The sequence below is a fragment of the Netta rufina genome (assembly GCF_964035555.1).
Source record: "Netta rufina genome assembly, chromosome: 5".
NCBI classification, from domain to species: domain Eukaryota; kingdom Metazoa; phylum Chordata; class Aves; order Anseriformes; family Anatidae; genus Netta; species Netta rufina.
In genome coordinates this window covers 61,267,483-61,286,992 of record NC_140128.1, presented here as the reverse complement: position 1 = coordinate 61,286,992, position 19,510 = coordinate 61,267,483, and the positions used below count along the sequence as shown (strand labels likewise).

Here is a 19,510-nt window from a genome sequence, read left to right as displayed (position 1 = left end):
AGGTTTAGCTTGTAAATTCAAGTGGCTGAAGCTTTCCTCTTGCTGTATAAATCGTGCTGTCGGGGCGAGGGTTTAATTGCAGACCTCACCTTGCATTGCTGGTCGCTGTGCTCCCCCCCAGGTGGGAGTTTTGGGAGGGCTTCTGCCAGCAGAGCGTGGAAGGGCAGCTCCAAAGGAGTCTGAAAAGCATCTAAAAACGTACAAAAAAAAATGGGTTAGAGTTTGGCATCTGGGTCAAAACTGGCAGGGCGACAGATCTCGGTTTTGGGTGCCTCGTGCGTGCCTCTAAATTGTGCCAGCTTTAACAGTGAGCTGTAAGCAGATGGTGTGAGCTTCCTGGGAGCTGTGCTCCTCCTGCCACAGGTGAGATGCGTGCAATATCTCAGTGCCCTGTCTTAAAACGGGGTTCGGGTGCAGTCCGTCCTTTGCAGGGCAGTTTTTGGGAACGTGTGACCCTTGCGCAGGAAGGTGGAGGTGGTTGGGTCGTGCTGGCTCCCACTGTTCCCATCGCTGATTACCTGCAGGGGTTGGCCAGGTGTTAACGAGCTTGGAGCAGGTTTGATGAGCTGAAATCCCTGCCTGCTGTGACAGCTTTCACTCCCTGCCTCTCGCAAAGTCACATTGCAGGGGCTCTGCTGCCTTCAGCGTCTCGTCTCGGGGCCCGAGGAGCACACCTTGTGTTTTTCTGTGCCATCATAGCACTGCTTTAAATAGTGTCTCTTAATAATTAAGTTCTAATTCTGCAGACTTTGCTAATCTCGTAGCAATGCTGTTAATAAATGGGGTTAACCCCATCTTTAGGGTTTCTGGCAGCCCTTCGTCCTAGGGCTTGAGCCCTGCAGCACTTTAGGTCGATGCTCAGGGGTTCCTGGAGCTGGTTCCAGCCGCCGTGTGGATGCAGAGCTGCTGTGCAGTGGCTGAACTTGTTGGATTTTAAAATCTCGTTCCCTTTTGTTACCAAACCCTGATTTCCCACAGGTTCCCTCTTGTAGTGCCCAAGTTGCTGGATGTCTTCACCAGGAGCCCTGCAGGGAGATCAGTTTGGGAGCGAAGCTGTTCCCAGGATGACCCTCTTAGGCAGCTGACTAGTAGGAGCTGTGCTGCTAACTGTGCAGATGAAGGGGAAAACAGCGTTCGTGTTGTCTCCTCGAGGAATTTATTCAACGCAAATACTCCTCTGAGGCTTTTTGCTGTGCTCCCAGTGCCTTGAACACGAGGGGTTTTATTTAGTCCCCTTGCTGGCCAGGTGCCTGTGTCGTGAGCTGGGTGTTAAGCCCAGTATCACGGGGAAGGCTGTGCAGAGGCTGCCCCAATACCTGTTTTTTTCCCCCTGATTTAACATTATTTTATTTCAGAAGCACAAATCCCCGGCGGTTACACACATCTCGAGAGCCAGGCGTTTAGAGAAGCGGTGCTGGTACCGTGCTGGGGCTGAGCTCCGAGTGACTCATTAGCCAGATGGAGCCCTAATTTATTTCTGTCTTCTCAAATAAGTGAATCCCCTGGACCCAAACTGAACGAATATCCCGTGAAATGTGCTTTCTGTGCCGAGTGAGACTCGAGAGGTAAATGCAGAAAGCTGGGGGTGTGTGGGGAAACCCAGGCCAGCGTTAACTAGCGGGGCAGTCAGGTGCAGGCACTGACGCTGCGCTGGAGTTCAGAAGCAGTTTTTGTGGCACGGGCTCTGTTTGGGGGAACAAAAGTGCAATTCTTTTGTTAAAATGTTGGACTGAACGTGAACAGAGTCTGTGTGTGTACTGGGACAGATGTGGCTTGTTCCCAAGGGACCGGTCCTGTGTGGCATGAGAGGTGTAAGGGCATCTCGTGTGTCTGCAGCTAGCAGGAATATGGGGAGTGGTGGAACCGAGTCCTGGCGAGCATTTAAACTCACGTGGGAAGGTTTTTAACTTCATGTAGTGTTTTCTTTCTTCTGGTTTAATAGGAGGAGCTTCTCTGTCCTGTTTCTCATAGGGCAGCATATGATTTTTTTCCCTTATAGACTGCTTCTCTCTTCCTAGACGATTTCTCAAGGCAATATAGAAGGATAAATGGGAATGGAGAAATTCCTCTGCAGGTTGTCAGAGGACAGCCCTGTGTGAGGCAAACCCCTGCCTCTTTGCCCCGTGGCGAGGGTGTCACTTGGTGAGGACCTTGTGGCACCTGCCCACAGACCCCAAGGGTGATGCTTAAACACCCTTGTTCGTGCCGGGCTGGGAAACTTCAGTATTTCTACCAGGTCACAGCTTTATCCCAGCCATCCCCTACCTGATGCTCCCTTTGGGGGTGACTCAGCCACGCTACAAACCTTTCTGTAGCTTTTTCTGTTTGCGTTCAGATCATCAGAAAGATTGGAGCTTTCCCCAGCTTCGTGCACACCCCTTTGACAAACAAAACACAGGTTTTCCGGGAGCAGGCTTGCTTTAATTCCAACTTTGAAAGACTTTTTGGGTTCTGGTTAAAACATAAAGACAAACTCTCTTGCCTTTATTTTCTTAACGGGGTGCTGGGAGGTATTTCAGGGCTTAAGCAACCGGGAACCTGATCTTGCTGAGTGGTCGGGCTGTGATCATGCCTGATGCCACGTTTCGTGCTTTTCCATGTCAAAATGACAGCAGCTGTGTACGTCTTGGTCCTGCCTTGGTGGCCATCCCATCACTCGGTGCCTCCGTCCTTTACAACATGTAAAAGGGTCAGTGCATGGCCGGCTGCGTGCCCCGGTGTCGGTGGGGCAGAGCTGGGCACGTTGGGGGCTCCTTGTGGTTCGGTGTTGTAACTGGGGCAGTAAGGTCCTGTAATGATCAACCTCATCACGTTTGTGAGAAATCTGCTTCGTTACACATTTTCTTTGGGGCTTAGCTTCTCCTGTAAGCACTCAATATTGACTTTGGCTGCGGCAAATTTTCCAGATCTGTTTCCTTCAAGCGATAACTAATATTAGATCACTTCGTACAGCAGGCTGGTTTTATGAATCACTTTGAAGGCTCCAGCTCAGTTTCATGCATCCGTGCTTTTTCTCCCCAAAAGCAGAGCTTTCCCTCCCTCGCAGCCCTTGCAAAACCCCGTGCCTGATTCCAGCTGCGAGCCCTTCCAGCGAGCTGGGCACACGGAAAATAAAACACAAAACCTGGGAGGAGACAGCGTTAAGACAACTGATGAATAATTAGTGCATTGAAAGGTTAGCCATTTATTTTGATAACTTAATAGCCAAATTAGAGTTCCCACTCCTTGCTCTTTGTACTGCTCAGTGCCCTGTACAAATAAATTGTCTCCCAACAGGGCAGGATGGCAAGCTGACTTAAAGAGCAGCTTCTAGCACAGCCATGAGATGGTTTTTTTTCTTTTTGAGGCTGAAGTGTGATACTAGAAGGTATTTAAAGAGTAACCCTCTGCTCAGAAGCAAGAACCTGTCCTTTCCTTGTGCTGCACAATGTCTCTGCCAACTGCAGTCCCTGGGCATTCAGTGTACACGTCTATTTTCTTCTAAGCAGTGGTGGAAATACCCCAGGCAATATAAGGAGGAAATTCTTTGCTCGGAGGCTGGTGAGGCACTGGAATGAGCTGCCCGGAGGAGCTGTGGCTGCCCCATCCCTGGAGGTGCTCAAGGCCAGGCTGGATGGGGCTTTGGGCAACCTGGGCTGGTGGAAGGTGTCCCTGCTCGTGGCACGGGGTTGGAACTGGGTGGGCTTTAAGATCCCTTCCAACCCAAACATTTCAACAAATATAATTTAGAAGTGTGGGGCAGTTCCCCCTACCCTTTTTTGGGGTCATTGTGCTGTGTGAACTCTTGTGATGGGAGACACAAGTTGGGTTTCATCCCTTGCCTTTCATTCCCAAGGGAATGGGTTTCCCAAGGAGCACTTGAGTTGGAGTGTCCTCTTCTTGGTGTGGAGGAAAATATGGTTGAAGCGTGTTTGCTGTGGCATTTTTCAAACTGAGTTGGTGAATCAGCAATTGTGTGTGCTTAGTTGGAATTTTGATTGCGTTTTTCAAGGATCAATGCCTTTTTTTCCTTGGAACAGTCTGGTTTGAATTCTTCCTGCAAAAATCCAGGTGTGTTCATAGTGACCAGAGTTGTGAAGTGGGGAAATCAGTCTTATCTTGGCCCTAAAACTGTTTTTTTTTTTTTAAATAAACCTTAATTCTCACTTTCTTTTAAATTCTGTGGTTCCTGCTTTTTTGTTTTATTCATTTAATGCTCTGAGCCGTGCTGTTACATGCACAAAATAAGAAACAGATCTCGCTGTTTTCCCATAAACGTGTGGAATTTTCATGAGTTTAAAGCTGGTTTAGACTTCAAAAAGCAGTTCTGAAAAAAAAACCCTGATTCCTTATGGTTGACTAACATTTAGGCCTTTCTCCCTTCTCCTTGCTCCGCTTCTGAGCGTTTCATAAAACTGGGAGCAAAAGTTGAGATTTAACTCCCGCTTGACAAGATAAAAAAACTGACATCACGATGTTTGATTTATGGGGGAGAAAAAAGGTTAAAAAAAGAGTTCCTCTAAACGTATGGGTCTGTATTTCACAGCCTCTGGAACTGCTGTCTCATGTAGTTCTGATGTCAAAAGCTTTCACTTACTGAATTGCACTTCAGAAGGGAGAATGAGGAAGATGAGTGAAAGAAAGGGAACTGCTCTTGTCCAGGCTCAGCCCAGCAGCTACAGTTCCTTTCTATGCAGGTTAGCAGCTTTGAAGCAAATGGTGAAAGCCTTCAAAGTTCTTCCATGCTTGATATTAGTTTGGTAACTTTATTAAAAGCAAATTTTAAGGCTTCTCTAGGGCAATGTCAAAGCTTTTTATCAATATTATTGGCAGGAGGAAAAAAGTGTCAAAACCTGTTCAAAAAACTAATTCTTGTTTCTTTTTCTTTCCCCTATAGATTTTTTATAAATACAGCTAAGAAGAAGCACAATGGAGTTTTACGAGTCTACCTACTTCATCATCCTCATTCCTTCTGTGGTTATTACGGTTATCTTCCTCTTCTTCTGGCTTTTCATGAAAGAAACATTATACGACGAAGTCCTTGCAAAACAGAAAAGGGACCTAAAGTTTCCGCCTGCCAAGAGCGATAAAAAGAAAACAGAGAAGAAGAAGAACAAGAAGAAAGAAGCTCAGAACGGGAACATCCATGAATCTGACTCCGAAAGTACCCCTCGGGACTTCAAGCTCTCTGATGCCCTGGGTACGGATGAAGAGCACGTCGTTCCTGTTCCCTTGAGCATGGCCGAAGCATCGAGCGGCGTCAGGGAACGGAAGAAGAAGGAGAAGAAGCAGAAGGCACCTCAAGATGATCATGTAACTAAGGAGTCGGAAGGATCCAAGTCTTCAGGCAAGAAAGTAGAACCAGTCCCTGTTACAAAACAGCCCACTCCACCATCTGAATCAGCCGCATCTAAGAAGAAGCCTGGGCAGAAGAAGCAGAAAAATGGCATGGGTACCTTACGTTGCATATGCTTCTTGCACAGAACGCCAAAACTGTGCTCTGCTTCCTGCGAGGCCACAGAGCGTCTCTCTCAGAACTGTTCTGCCTGATCTCTGTGGGGCAAAGCTCACTTCTAACCTTTTCCTTTTTACGAGCTATTGCTTTTTTTTTCCCCCCCTTGTTTTCCATCTGGTGGCAATGCTCTGGTTTTCCTCCTCCCGTCCTTGCTTTCCTCTATTAGAGATCGTTGAGGGAAACAGAATAGCCTGTGTCTCTGCTTTGCTCTATGGCTTGGCTCCTTTGCTCTCAAGCTGTCAAAATGTTAATTACCTGAAAGAAGTCATTAAGTGTTTGCTGTGTGCACTCTGATGTCAAGCCATGAAAAAGCAGAGCCCTAAGAGCACTTGCTCTAATAGGGAAGGACGTCTAGGGAACCCCCGTAGCTGAGTGTGCAAAATAAATCACTGCTTAAGTGCAGGCCTAATGTACCAGAAGGTGTTTGGTGGCTGATTCATGGGAAGAAAGAAGCACGTAAAGTCACTTCCCACCCGTTTCACCTTTATAATGGGATGGAACAGAAACAAAAATACTGATCCAGCCATTGCAGCTGAAGCATCCAACCTAGACTAGACTGAAAAATTGTAAAGTTGTTTGCAAATATGTGGATGGCCGTTCATGGAAGCTTAAAAAAAAAAAAAAATCCAGTTTCAAAAATAAGTGAAAACCAAAATATTTGCAGATAATATAAGGAGTAGTTAACAGGTTTGCTACAGGGAGGGAGGAAAAAGAACGACACTGCTGCTTGATGTGATTTTTTTCCTGAAAAAGGGAGAAGGAAGACCTGCCCACTACCAGCAAAAACAACATCAAATCTTATTTGTGGGTGCTCTGAAAATCTCTGTGGCGTGATGAAAATGTGGTCTGCAAAGGCTGTTCCGAGGGCAGCCACAACTAACTTTTATCCTTGCTTGCATGAGCTAACGCCGTAACCCTGCGTGGTGTGTCAGCTCTGACAAGCATATCCTATAGCACAAGCTGTCCCAAAAGAATAAAAACCACAAAAAAACAACAAAAAAAGCACCCCTCTCTAGAAACAACTTTTACAAAGAACAGTTCCCTAATGCAAAACACTTATTTTCTGCTTCTCACAGTCCCAGTAGCTGTTGGGTGTGTGTGTGTGTGTGTAAAAGGCACGAGGGGGTTCACGGTGGGGATGGGGTTGGGGGAAATACATCCTACAAACGAGAACCTGGTACGGTAACACATGCTGTGTGCTCTGTTGCAGTAAAAGCTGCATTGGATTTCTTAAAAGGTCACTTTAATCGCCTGTGTTCTGCTCGCAGTTGAAAGTCCTGTCTGTCAAAACACTCGGTGCTGTGGCCCTTCACTCTGCTAAACCTTTCTCTTGCTTTGGGGTCTCATCTGGTCTGGGAAATGCGTTTTTGTCTGTGTGTATAACTTCATAACTTCTCATTTCAAATACATGATTTTTTTTTTTTTTTCTGGGCTTAGATCTCAGTGATTAGAGGTCACTGATTTAAAAATGAGAATGTGCTCTTCATTGTCTCAATTGTCTGTTACAGATGATCAAGATTCTAAGACTGATTCTGTTGCATCTCCTGCCAAAAAGCAAGACCCTGTCCTGCTCCACCAAGAGATAAAGCCAGAAAATGTATCAGGAAAGAAGAAAGTCTCTGCAAAGAAGCAGAAGGTTGATAATGGTGAGAATACCAAGCGTTTCTTAGCTCAGACGTGCCTGACAACTCAACCTTTTTCTTTCTTTCACCTTCTTTTTGGGAAAGAAACCTGTAGATTAACTTCCTTAATTTGGAAAAAGCAGGGATTAAAGGTAGGAAAAATCCTATGGACTGCTCTTTATTTTATGAACAACGAGTACCACTGAACATGGCATGCCTCCGTGAACCTTTCACCTTTCTGAGTCTTTTGGATCCACACATCCCCACTTGAATTGAGGAGCAAAGTATTGACATAGAGTGTAAGCTGCCCAGACTCTGAGCAAGGCACGTCTCTAACGGCTGCAGTCATCTGCCCCAAACAAGACTGCAGTTTTTTGTTTTTGTTTTTAGCCAATTGCTTTTTCCTCTCTTATTGTCCTTTTGTTAGCTAGCTGTTGCTCCAACATAAACTGCTCATCTTCGCTGTCAAGGCCTTTACTGTTCGTCATCCCTCGCTCCCTGCCAAGATGCTGGTTCTCGTCTCTTGGCTCAGTCTGCCTCTTGTGTTTCAGTTTTTTTACAATGAGTGCTGTTGTGTTTGTGGCATTTGGGAAGAGCGTGACCACGGAGTCCTCTGAGGCCACCTTGTTAGCTTCTCAAAACTCTTCCTCGCTGGGACAGCGATGAAGAAGCTGGTGGACTGCTCCTGGAGTAGATGGTGTTGGTCTCTGTGCTTCCTTTACATTTTGGTCAGGTCAGACTGGCAGCAGAGTGTCTCACAGATATTAGACAGGCTTTTTGACAGGAAGGGAATGAAACAAGGGGAAGATAAGGAGAGGAAGTAAAATAAAAAAAAATGAGGATGCTAACTGAATTAGATGTTGGGTATTTCTTCTAGAGGAAACCTCTCTTCACTTCAGTGCTTGCCATGCATGTGCAGGTGTTTGCTTGCTGCTTAAGATGAGAGGCTCTGGCAGGTTATGTGGAAGGTCCATCTGGCCTGTTTTCCTCCTTAAGGGCAGGCAGAATGTGGAAGCATTTTCCAGCTGGCTCTCTGGCAGCCAGGAAGCCACGTTTGTGCTGCACTGATGCCTGAAATCTTCTCTCCCACCCATTTCCCTTTGCTCTCCAGCCCACTGCATGGCATCTGTTCCCCATCAGCCCTTCAGCTGGGCTGGGTGGATCAGGAGCTTCCCTGCTGCGTGGTGGCTCTGTGCAGGATGCCTCGCATGCTTCAGGCAGCGTGCACTGGGCAAACCCCCAAATCCACCTCTGTCACTGACTGCTTCTGTTGTCCCTGCTTTATCATTCTTCCTCTCCCCTCCCCTGCTTCTACCTCAGCAGTGCAGACTGAGCAGTTCCTTGGGCAGAGGCTGTTTCTCACCACGTCGATTCAGTGCTGTGTGAACAGAGACTGAGGTCGGCCAGCACCTCTGGGTGTCTCTCTGAATATTAATGGTGCCTGAAGCCTGCTCTGACAGACGAGAGGTCTTTATTAAGTGCAGCTGAGTCTGCCTGCGGAATAAGATGGGTTGCTGCCCTTACCACATGTTCTGCCGAAGTGGTTTAGGTTGCTGGTGATGTAATCTGGGTGCAAATGCTGGCAGTAAGGTACCAGCCTTTAACAGAACAGGAACAAAAGATTTACTGTATGCATGTTTCAGGGATGCTGCATGCATTTTGTACACAGCCTGAAGTAAACCAGTCTCACGGATGCTGTATGCAACTTAAATGAAAACATGAAATTGAAATCAAAATGTGAAGGTTCTTCTCTGCTACTTCTTAAAATGCTAACAGGCAGCTTTGAAAATATAAGTTTAATTGGAGCTACTCAGTTCTTATGCATTAGAGAAGTTTGTGTAATGAATTTACCTGAAGAGCTTTAATGAGTTAAGCTTTGAAGGTTATTAATATAACTAATTATTGAGATTAGAGATGCTGTAAGCCATCTCACCGATGTGTTATGCACCTTTTCTATACATTGAATTTAATTATTAAAAAGCTTTAACCCACCCTGTGGACTCTTGGTTACAGTTTTGGTGGATGAACCTCTTATTCAAGCAACCACGTATATTCCTTTGATGGATAATTCTGATGCTGGCGCTTTAGAGAAGAGAGAAGTGGTTGAAGTGGTGAAACAAAACATGAATGAGGGGATCCAGAAGAGCAGTGGCAAGAAAATGAAGAATGAAACTGATAAAGGTAAGAAAATAACGCAGATAACTGCTTTGGGCATCAAACTGTGAGCAGGGAGGGAGTGTGCTGTGCGTGTGGGGAGGGGAATCTTTTATTTTGTTAGGAAGAAAGGATTTGAGGAGAACATTTGTGGCTGCAGGACACTGTTCTTGTCTGTGCTCACTTATGCCCTGTTTTTGGCACTGCTGAAAGGGCTTTGCTTTATCTGAACCCTTTTAGTGCTGACTGTAGGCTTTTGTGTCCGAGCAGTGAGCAAACGGGTGATCACAGACCACACAGATGCATGAGAGGGTGTGCTAGAATTTCTCAGTGCTTTTCCCCCATCTCCCTGGACTATTCTCTAATTTATGTTCAATGATTTCTCTTAGGGGCTTAGTACTGCCAGCATTTTGTTTCCTGTTCCCTAGCTGCACAGTGGCTGGGTTAGGTATTGGTATCAGCACTGGAATCCCAAGCATGGGAGTCTGCTTGTGCCTGGGGGTGCAGCCTGCATGCTCCAGTGCTGTTCTAAAGCTGCTTTGGGCTAGTCAGCTAGCAAGTATGTGAGCAGCACGGGGTTACCTGATGGAAACTGCCCCTGGAGTTTGTCTGGTGGCTTCCACCAAGATGCTGACTTTTCCTTTTAATGCAGTTGGGATTAGTTAGGAGAGGGAAGCTTCCTTCCTGCTTTCCTAAGGAGGCCTGATGTGACTTCTGAGCGCTGTGTCCCAACCTGAGACCTCAAAATAGGTCACTGACCTGCTCCAAGGATGCCAGGCCTCCTGAGCTACGGGGTGAGATCCTTCAATTTGTAGGCAGGCAGAGACAGGCAAGTGACTGAGCAGCGATTCCCGTGTTCGGGTCTGTTCAGAGGGCTGGCTCTTCACATTGTCTGCTTGGTGATTCACTGCACTCTCTGTTTTTAGACTTAAATTCTAAAATGCACGCTCGAAAACTTCCTGGCAGCTCTCTCTGGTACCTATGTTGGATTCCCACTTGCCTGAGGCTCCTCTTGTGCTTCCAGCTCAGCGGCTGCGCATTAATCGCTGTGGGGCATCAGAGCCTCCCGTGTGCACCCGTCCCTTCTCATTTCCTTCGCAAGCTGTAACCTTCTATGTGAGCTTCTAATTCTTCTGTGTCAGCTGGGATTTGCCCTCCCGATATAGAAATCTTCCTGTATTTTAACTGTAAGCTTCTTGGGTGCAAGGGCAAGGCTCCTGCTGTGTTCAGGGAGCGCGGGGCTCAGCCTGCTCCGAGCCAAGCAGGCTCCCAGCAAACCAGGCTCTGCTCTCAGGGTTTTGGCATATTCCTGGCAACAGTGTCATTGGTGTCAGTGCAGCAGGGACGTGATCTGAAGTCTGTGGCCAAGGCAAAGTTGGATTTACGACTAGGAGAAGATGTGCTAGAATTCCTCAGGGCTTCTCCCCACCTCTCTGGACTGCTGTTCAATAGTTTATGCTCAATAATTTCTCTTAGGGGCTTTGTATCATCAGTATTTTGTTTCCTGATTTTTTTTTTTTTCATTCATGTTTTAATCTCTGGAGAGGTTTGGGTTTGCCTTGTGGCTTGGTTTCAGTGGCACATTTAGCAGTACCTGTGGTGAGGAAGCTGGACCCTTCTCTGTGCTCTGTGGGATGTTCTCTGAACCAAGCACTATTTGTAGGCTTTTTCTGGTGCTTTTTTTTCCTGCCAATCCCTTGACAGACTTCAGTGCAGCAGTGAACACTTGACAGATCCTGGGTGCCTCAGTCTTGTACTTCCATTTCCTTAAGTTAGGGGGCCACCTAAAGACTTCTGTGTGTGCATCCTGCTTGTTAATGAAAAATGATTTTGTTTCTGGAAGAGCGTAACTGATTTGAAATACGCTTGCCTGCTTGTGTCTTTTTAAACACTTCTGGAATCTGCGATTAAGATGGATCTTACTGGCTTGTCTGCTGCTGCACAAGTTCATTTCTAAACTTAGACCGATGGGATATTTCTCTGGTTTCCATGCATTGTAATCAGAAATATGCCGCTTCTTAAATTCATTACGCTGTCATCTGCATGTTGCTTTTGGAGCCAGGCTGCCCTCTCAATTGGGAGCTCAGTTTGAATTACTGTCATAATACACTGGGAAGAACTCTACAAGTTCTCACATTCGTGCTATTTTTTCCCCCCCAAAATCTGTGTTATGCTTTGTCTTCCTGGTAGTGACACTATAAATGTTACCAACTGAACAAACAAAGCGGAGGGATTCTTTTCCCAAAACTGTCAGCTGGCAGATTGTTATCAGATTTAAATGGGAGATGTTTTTGCTGAATGCTCGTGACCTTTTGCTTCTTGGCATTTCAGACTGAAATTAAATATAATGCGTAATGATACCCCATCACATGCTGTTTCAAGGCAAAATAAATAATTCGCTGCGGAGTCCAAAGTAAACATATCCTCCCCTCTGTGTTGCAGAAAATGCTGAAGTGAAATTTAAAGACTTCGTAATGGCCATGAAGAACATGATCTTCACTGAAGACGAGGCCCGTTGTGTAGTAGAGGTGTTGAAGGAGAAGTCCGGTGCGATTCACGATGTCTTACAAAAGGTGAATGTCCACAGGCGTGGGGGGGAGAAAGCTGTGAAATGCTCAAATCGGAGAGATGCTGTGAAATCAGCTGTATTGGTGATTTCATTGTGACTTCTGTGTTGTCGTTGGAGGATTGTTTTCCAGTTGGTCTGAGCTCGCTTTGCAGGTGGAAAGCAGTTGTGGGATAGCTGCGTGCTGCCATCCCGTGGGCTGCCTCGCCAGGCTGGTGGCTTCTGGCTGCTCCTAAAGGGTAGGCACAGCCATGAAGTGTAGGGTAGATAGCATAGGGCTGCTGTTGCTGCTCGCTCCAGTGTACTGACATTGGGAAAGGCTGTCTGGTGACTTTACGAGAAATCTTTCCCAAATGTGTAAACAGGATAAACTATAGTAGAAATTAAGGGAAAAAAAAAAAGTGTGACTGGGCATTGTACCAGCTAATTCTGTGTTTTGTAGGATTTCATCTTGTAAGCTTATATATTCTAGTACTCTGACTCTGGATGTTTTTCATAGGATTTTAGGATGCTTCAGATTAGAAGGGACCTCGCTAGGTCTGCAGTCCAGCCTTCTGCTCAAAGCAGGGCCGTCCCCAAGGTCAGCCTGGGCTGCTCAGGGCTTTATCCAGTCTACCCTTAAACCCTCAAGGACTGGGATTGAACAACTTCTCTGGGCAACCTGTTGCAGTACTTGGTGGTTCTTTATTTTTTGGCTTTGATCTTTGTATCTATCAAGACACAAGACAACAGTGACCACCAATACCTTGCATATATCTACTCCTCTCTTCCATGACACGTTCCTAAATTGTCACTTTGTGCTTGTAACATCCTGTTTGTCACACTTCTGTTTTTCTGCAGATGTGGTGCCAGGAGAGAAATGCAGAACTGGATGTGTCAGTTCAATTAAGGCAATGCAGTAGCATATTACAGAGTAACTCAGGTTGGAAGGGAATTTAGGAATGTAATCTCATGTAATCTGTCCAACCTCCCATTCAAAAAAAGATCAGCGCTGTGTTCTTACCAAGTTCCTTAGGGGTTTGTCCAGCTGGGTCCTGGAAACCTTCAGGGATGGATACTTCACAGTTTCTCTAGGCCCCTGTTTTCATTGCTTGTCTGAAAATCTGCTTGTAGTGGAATCACCTGTTTTATTCGGAAAAGCAGACAGCTTGCTTGCTGTTTTTATTTCCTTTAAAGAAAGGTTTGGTGTTAAAACTAAACCTTTGTGACCCAAGTGGGTTCCTTGTTTTGTATAAAACCAATAAACGTTAATTTCTGTAGGTGAAAATGTGAATATTTTCCTCTCTCTGGCTCATGCAAGGCATTTTCAGTGTGTTTTGTGTATGTATGCAGTGCAGAAGGTTTTTGCAGTGCATGGTTTCAGGTACCTCCTATCGAGGTTATTGCCTGACCCCTCAGACTTCGTGGAAAGAAGGCTAAGTTCAGAGTTTTCCCTGTATACTGAGGAAAACACTTGACTAGTTCATGAACTGAGCTTGGATAAAATAATTTTCTCAGTATTTATTTAACCTTTCCCTTCCACCACAAGTACACAGCAGAAACAGTGCCGTTAAAGGAGAGCTTCCAAGTAAATTCAGGGTGGGTTTGTGGCACCGAGGTTCCTCTCTGCTTCTTCCATGACCAGACTTTGAGTGGAGTCTGAGTGCAAACACTTGGGTTTGCTCCCCATGGCAGTCAGTCCATTTTCAGGGTGGGGAATAAATGGCAGGGCTGCAGGGATCGTTCCCCTGCTTTGGTTTCCTGCAGCATCTCTAAACTCACTGCAGTTCTCCCCAGCAGAGATGTGATCGCATCAACTGGAGGCTCTCCTGCTAAGAGGAAGGAGAGCAGATCAATGTTCCCTCTTCGCTTTGTAGTGAGGCTTCAGGAGATTGTTTGTAGTCCTAATCCAGTTGGATTATATCTGCTTTAAGCGTGGGTTGGACCAGGTGATTTTGGAAGTCCTTTCCAAGCTCAATTATTGAATGATTCAGCATCTCGGTGTTGTTCTCCTTTATTTCTCTTAATGGCTCTTCTTTGTTTTCCCCAGTGCCACCAAAGCGGCTGTCTTCCAACGCGGAAGCACCTTAAGAGCCCATTTATCCTCTTAATTGGTTTCAGTGCAGTGGCAAATGCATTTCCTGGTCTCATGAAATCGGTGCTGCAGGATCCATTAGCAGCAGGGTTGGGTGCCCGTGCCACGTATGCCGTGCGGATGAACTGTTCTGGGGGCAGGAGAGGGTGTTTCTTCCTCTCGGGCTCGTTCTGCTGCCTGCTGGGGTGCTGTGCAGGTACTCCTGCCATGTATGACCATTTGTGTGTGCTTCTCCTGCAGGCTAGCAAGGCAGAGTCGGCTGCAGCCATACATCAGCTGCAAGACAAAGAGAAAATGCTCGCTGCGGTGAAGGAGGAGGCAGCCGTCGCAAAGGAACAGTGCAAGCAGCTCAGCCAGGTAAATGTGAAGAGGTTCTTGCGTACAGAGCCATGGGATAGGAGCAGGGGCTTGGAGAATGAGCAGCAGGCAGATGCTGGCTTGCTGAGTTTAAATACTAAAAGGTAAAATCTCTTATATTGGGAAAACTTACCAAGACTTTGTTTTTATGATGCTGTTAATGTATTTAGGCAGAGTTGTCTTCCAGTAGTTTTTTCCAGATAGGTCATACACAGAGACTTTTAAACTGAGATTATTTTCCTTCTCAAAAGATTACTAAAAGCAAACGCTCCCTTCGTGAGCATAACATGGTTTTGTGGACACAAATAGAAACCACCCCTTTGCAGTGCAGTTTTTAATTTGGTACGTGTTCTAGTATTTGCATGCTTGTGTGTTTCTAGGCACAATACTCATCAGTTTCTTCATGAAGGAAGCTGCATAAAGTTGAAATTCTGCTTAGCAGAGTTGCAGCTCTGCTAATTTTAGACATATTTACAGATGCACCACTCTCCAGACCAGTTTATGAAACTTTATTTTGATTATGAAGGCTTTAAAGGGAAGTAGTTAGTGTAGAATGAGATAGCTGTGCAGATGTTGGAGTAAATCAGACTTGTTGGGGGGAAAGATCCTTGTGTTTTGGGTAAGCTGGAAGCAGGCTGGCACTGGAACCAGGAAGGTTGTGGGACAGAAGTGAGGCACGGAAAGCTGGCTGAGAAGCAGAGGGAGTGTGAGAAGGAGCCTGGGTGTGGGAGAAGCTGATGAAGGAAGGTGTGGGGGGAAAATCTGCGAAGTGGTGCTTGTGAAGGCAAGGCAGGACCTGCATGCAAGCAGGGAACGTTGTTAGCTTTTGCAATTTGGGCTGTGGGAGGGAAGGGAGAAGGAGAAATAAATGAGCATTCCTGGAAGCTGGGAGGAAGCAGGTAAAAGCAAAGCTGCTGCAGTGCTGAATCGTGAGGGTAAACAAGGGACAAAGCTCAGCTCAAGTGACACAAAGCTCTTATTTTCTAATCAACACATTCCTCTGAACACACTCAAAAGCTATGGAGGGACTTTGAGGGGAAGGTGCAGAGGTGTTCTTGAGGGGTGTTGATACAAATGAAAACTGGAGAGGATGAATGAGAGCAAGAGGTGCCTGACTTCTGCAGTATTTGGCAAAACATGAGCTAGGTGAAAGCTAATCTTGGCAGCATCTCTGGCACCGCCTTGGCAGGTTGCATGGATTTCTGAGGACTGTAGATGGATGGTGGAAATCAGTGGAGAAGGAAGCTAGAAAATGCCCTGGTGCCCTTCCTCTTGTTGCATCTTAGTGGGTGCAAATACCACGACACTAACATCTGAGAAGGCTTTGTGTCAAGCTGTTTAAGGTGTATTTTCAGAAGTGACTTGAAACTTTTGGGGTGACTTAAATTCCCAAATACCTCTGTGAACATGGGCATGGGAACTCATCTTGCTTATTTCATTCTGGGAGAAACAGCTTCCTGAATCTAGCTTGTTCATCCAAAAAAAAAAAAAAAGCTTTTATTTAAATAAAAATGTGTAAAAAGCTGTGAAGAGATGGGAGGTATTCAGGCATCATTTAAGTGCTTAAAATTGTGAGAAGAGAGGCTGACTCCTAATGCAGGCACTTTGAATCTCCTCTGGAAAAACATCTGGCGCTGCGTGGAGCTGGAAGCACCTGAAACTGAGGTGCTGCAAATGCCTCATTCAGTGATTGGGGCTTGCTGAAAGCTGCATTTAATGTTTTTGCTTACTACAGCAAGTGCACTTACATCACAGAGCAGCAGCTCTATGGGCTTCTCAGGTGTCCAGGTTGAATTCCTGGCTAATAAATGATTAATCCAGATGGAAATGTGTATTTTCATTTTGAAAGCTGTAATGTGGCATCATGCTGGTGGGATTCAGGACTTCTGTTTGGCTATTGCTGGGCACTAATAGCCCCTCTCCTCCGGCAAAACTGTTTCCAACGTTGCCTTTCAACCTGCTACAAAGCAATCGTGCTCTGAAATGCTTTGTAGTTTCACTGTAGCTTATCTGACTTGTTCCATTTTGCTGTACTTGGGAGGAAAATCTAAGGTTTGCTCTGTGTAGTATCTCTGGCTTTTATTCTTAGGACTCTGCATGTATAAACTCGCCAAACTCAGTAGATATAAGACAACAGAAGACTGCTGTTTAAATTGGCAAACCTCTTTTAATGTAAAATTATGCTGACCTGAAATCCTCATGAAGGTACTGAAAGCTTTGTCAGGGGTAATGCTGTAATTTCAGATTAAATGATGCTGACTGTGGTTTGTATACTTGATACATTTCTAAACATAAAACATCATGTCTGTTGGAGTAGGTGACTTCTTACCCTTTTCCTTTGATTTCCCACCCAAGGAGCTGGTTGCAGAAAAGGAGAGGAACGGCTTGCTTACAGCAAAAATGAGGGAACGCATCAACACGCTGGAAAAGGAGCACGGCACGTTTCAGAGTAAAATCCACGTTAGCTACCAAGAATCCCAGCAGATGAAGATGAAGGTAAACTTCCCCAGAAACTGGCTTCACTTCTTACCCCAAGCCTTGAGTGCAGAGTGCTAACTGATTGTGTGACCCACCTGCAAGAGGGTGGAAAAATTCATGGCAGTTTCATGGCTTAAAGGAAAGACAAGGTCTTTTTGTAGGTGACTGTATCATAGTCTGTGAAAGACCACTGCTAGTCAGCCTGTCTCAGGTCCAGTTCTTTCTGCTGAAATGTTAAGCAATTAAGTGTGAAATCTCATTGAAATATTCAACTCCAGAGAGACACTAATCCTGATGATCGTGTAGCAGCTGATAAATCTTACTTTAAAATCGTAGTACAGAGTGATTAGACAAGTCAATATACAAGAAATACCATTGATTGGGAAAGTGCTTTGCTGAAAATATTTGAGGGCACGCTCTTGCATTCTTCTTGGTTTTAGACCCTTGTTACCCTCTCCTGAAGTTGCATTATAACAGAGTAACCTCTCCAGAGTTCTTCACGGGATTAAAAAATTTGACTTCTTTTTCTAAGAAAAATGTCCCTTCCTATACCTACTGACAGGAGCTTAGATAGGACATTTTAGTATTTTTTTCTACATACATGTCACAGCGTCAAGCCTAGCATGTGAGCTTTCCAGCCTCAACACTGCTTCTTCTGTTGCATCTCGGCAACCTGGAGAGTGCCATCTCTGCAGTTTTGGAGCAGAACCACAATCTCCAGAGCAGATACTGTTTGAAGGAGGTCTGGGCACCAAGGTGTGACTTCTGTAAATGTGCCTGCAGCATTCAGAGCTGGAGAAGGATGTGCAGAGGGATTGGTGTTCTGGTTCTGCTCCCCCTGCTGCCGCTTCATAACGTTGCATAGAAGCTGAACCTTAATTATCAAAGCTTCCAGTTATGCAGGGCATGCACCCCTGCTTCTGTTGGGATCATCTGTATATGTGTGGCTTTTTTTAAAACCCACAAACCAAACATTAAAAAGCCTGTAGGTGCCCAAGGGACAGCTTTTTACATGTGTTGGTGCTGAACTGGATGCGGCTGCCCTACAAGGGCCTGCTGTCTCCTGCTGTGGTTGTTATGCAAACGTTTGTTTGGGCTTCTTTGTGTACGAGATCCTCGTTGATGAGTCAGTCATGAAGAAACTAGGTCTTGGAAATGATGTCAGCTGTATCTGCAAATTGGCACTGGTAGAAGAACAAAGTATTACATGCTACATGCGCTTGAAGATTTTCAGAGCAGGTTGTTGGGTTTTAAGACCAGCTGTGTTGTCATCTGCATATGCAAAGTCCGTTCTTTTTTCCTTTGTACCCTGTCTTTTAATCGTGTTTGAACTATTCTAAAGCAGTTTTAGGTTATTGGGGCTTCTCCCTGCCTCAAATTGTGCTAGAAAAACGCAGTCGAAGCATATTGCCTAAAGATCTATTTCACAGTCTTGACTGCAGGGTATTAGTTGAAGACTTAGCTTTTGTGGTTCACATGCTATAACCTGCGTATTTTTAGTTATTTAAAACTTTTCTGATTTATTTCAAGATGTTGACTTCTAATGTTAATTCACAGTGGGTTTATTTTCTTTCCCTCAGGAAAAGGGAAACTGATAACCAGTTATATCTAAAGTTACGCAGTCAAGTAATCAGTACCCTAGGTAATGTTTGTGTACCACTTAAAACAAATGTCTCGATACACTGGTATAAAAGAAAACTGCTTTTATTCAAGCAAGAGGGGCTGATTTGCATAGTTTAATTGAGGAGTGGGTGTGTGTGGAAGGAGGTAAAACTGTCCCTCTCCCCAAAAAACACTTGGTGTTATTTACTTAAAGTACTGCGTAGTTATATCTGCGGTGATAAGTTGTTTTTTTTCCTTCAGTGAATTGATCTTTCTTCCCTTCAGTTCCAGCAACTCCGTGAGCAGATGGAGGCAGAAATAAGCCACCTGAAGCAGGAAAATGGTATCCTGAGAGATGCTGTCAGTACTTCTACCAATCAAATGGAGAGCAAGTATGTTAGCAGCTACTTGGAGCTCTGTGTGTTTTTAAGTTTTCCCTGTAGAGTTCTGGCTTCTGCTCCTTCTGTTTCCATTTTCTTGGCTGTCTGAATTTGTGGTTAAACTAGGAAACACAGCTGTTTTGGACTGGGCAGGTACCTGTTTGTATTTGCATCGAGCCAGGACTTTCAAAACTAATCAGTGTCTCCTATCAGTTTGAAGGCAGAGCAGGTGCTGAGGTCCAACAGGAAGGCTAGCACAAGTGTTCAGCCTGTTTTGTAGGGTGTCTGTTCTTCTCCGTGTAGCTTTAGGGGAGGAGCTATTGCTGGGCTCCTGGAAGGACAGCAGCTCTGAACTTAAATCAGTCTTGTAATAAGAAAAAAAAATACCAACACGCTGCAGTTAATGGTGTGACTGGGTGACAGCTGGATTTATCCACTGGTGTTTGGAGAAACAGAAGTCAGAAAAACATCTCAAGGTTTCATCTCTGGTTCTTCCTGAGCTGACAGAGGACAAACTCACAATGTGCTGTGATAAATCTGAGTGCCCAGCAAGAGATGTAGCCAGACAGGTGAACTGCTGCTGGTGGGCTCCTGCCTATAGAAAGCAAAAACCACTCTTCGCAGGCTCTCAGATAACTGATTTGTAACATTTGGGGACTTGAGTGTCAAAACAGTGTCAGGACTTGGAAATGGCACTGTAACTTCATTTTCTGGCCGTGGTGTTTGCACCAAGATGCTGCTTCTGTACGGACCTTTCTGTTAACTCTTCCTGAACTGTGGAGC

General features: G+C 45.4%; 1 protein-coding gene across 4 annotated transcripts in view; it reads left to right on the top strand.

Annotated features, from left to right (window-relative positions):
* The window catches only part of KTN1 (kinectin 1), a 72,340-nt gene that overhangs the window by 14,484 nt on the left and 38,346 nt on the right, over positions 1 to 19,510 (top strand). For 3 of the 4 annotated variants that reach the window (XM_084287283.1, XM_084287282.1, XM_084287280.1), the window contains exons 2-8: positions 4,877 to 5,431; positions 7,003 to 7,140; positions 9,130 to 9,297; positions 11,713 to 11,843; positions 14,151 to 14,267; positions 16,623 to 16,763; positions 18,633 to 18,739. In XM_084287283.1, coding sequence (XP_084143409.1) covers positions 4,909 to 5,431; positions 7,003 to 7,140; positions 9,130 to 9,297; positions 11,713 to 11,843; positions 14,151 to 14,267; positions 16,623 to 16,763; positions 18,633 to 18,739 — 1,325 coding nt within the window. In that variant the 5' untranslated portion in view covers positions 4,877 to 4,908. The remainder of the gene's footprint in view (positions 1 to 4,876; positions 5,432 to 7,002; positions 7,141 to 9,129; positions 9,298 to 11,712; positions 11,844 to 14,150; positions 14,268 to 16,622; positions 16,764 to 18,632; positions 18,740 to 19,510) is intronic. The other variant, XM_084287281.1, reaches the window with a different exon arrangement.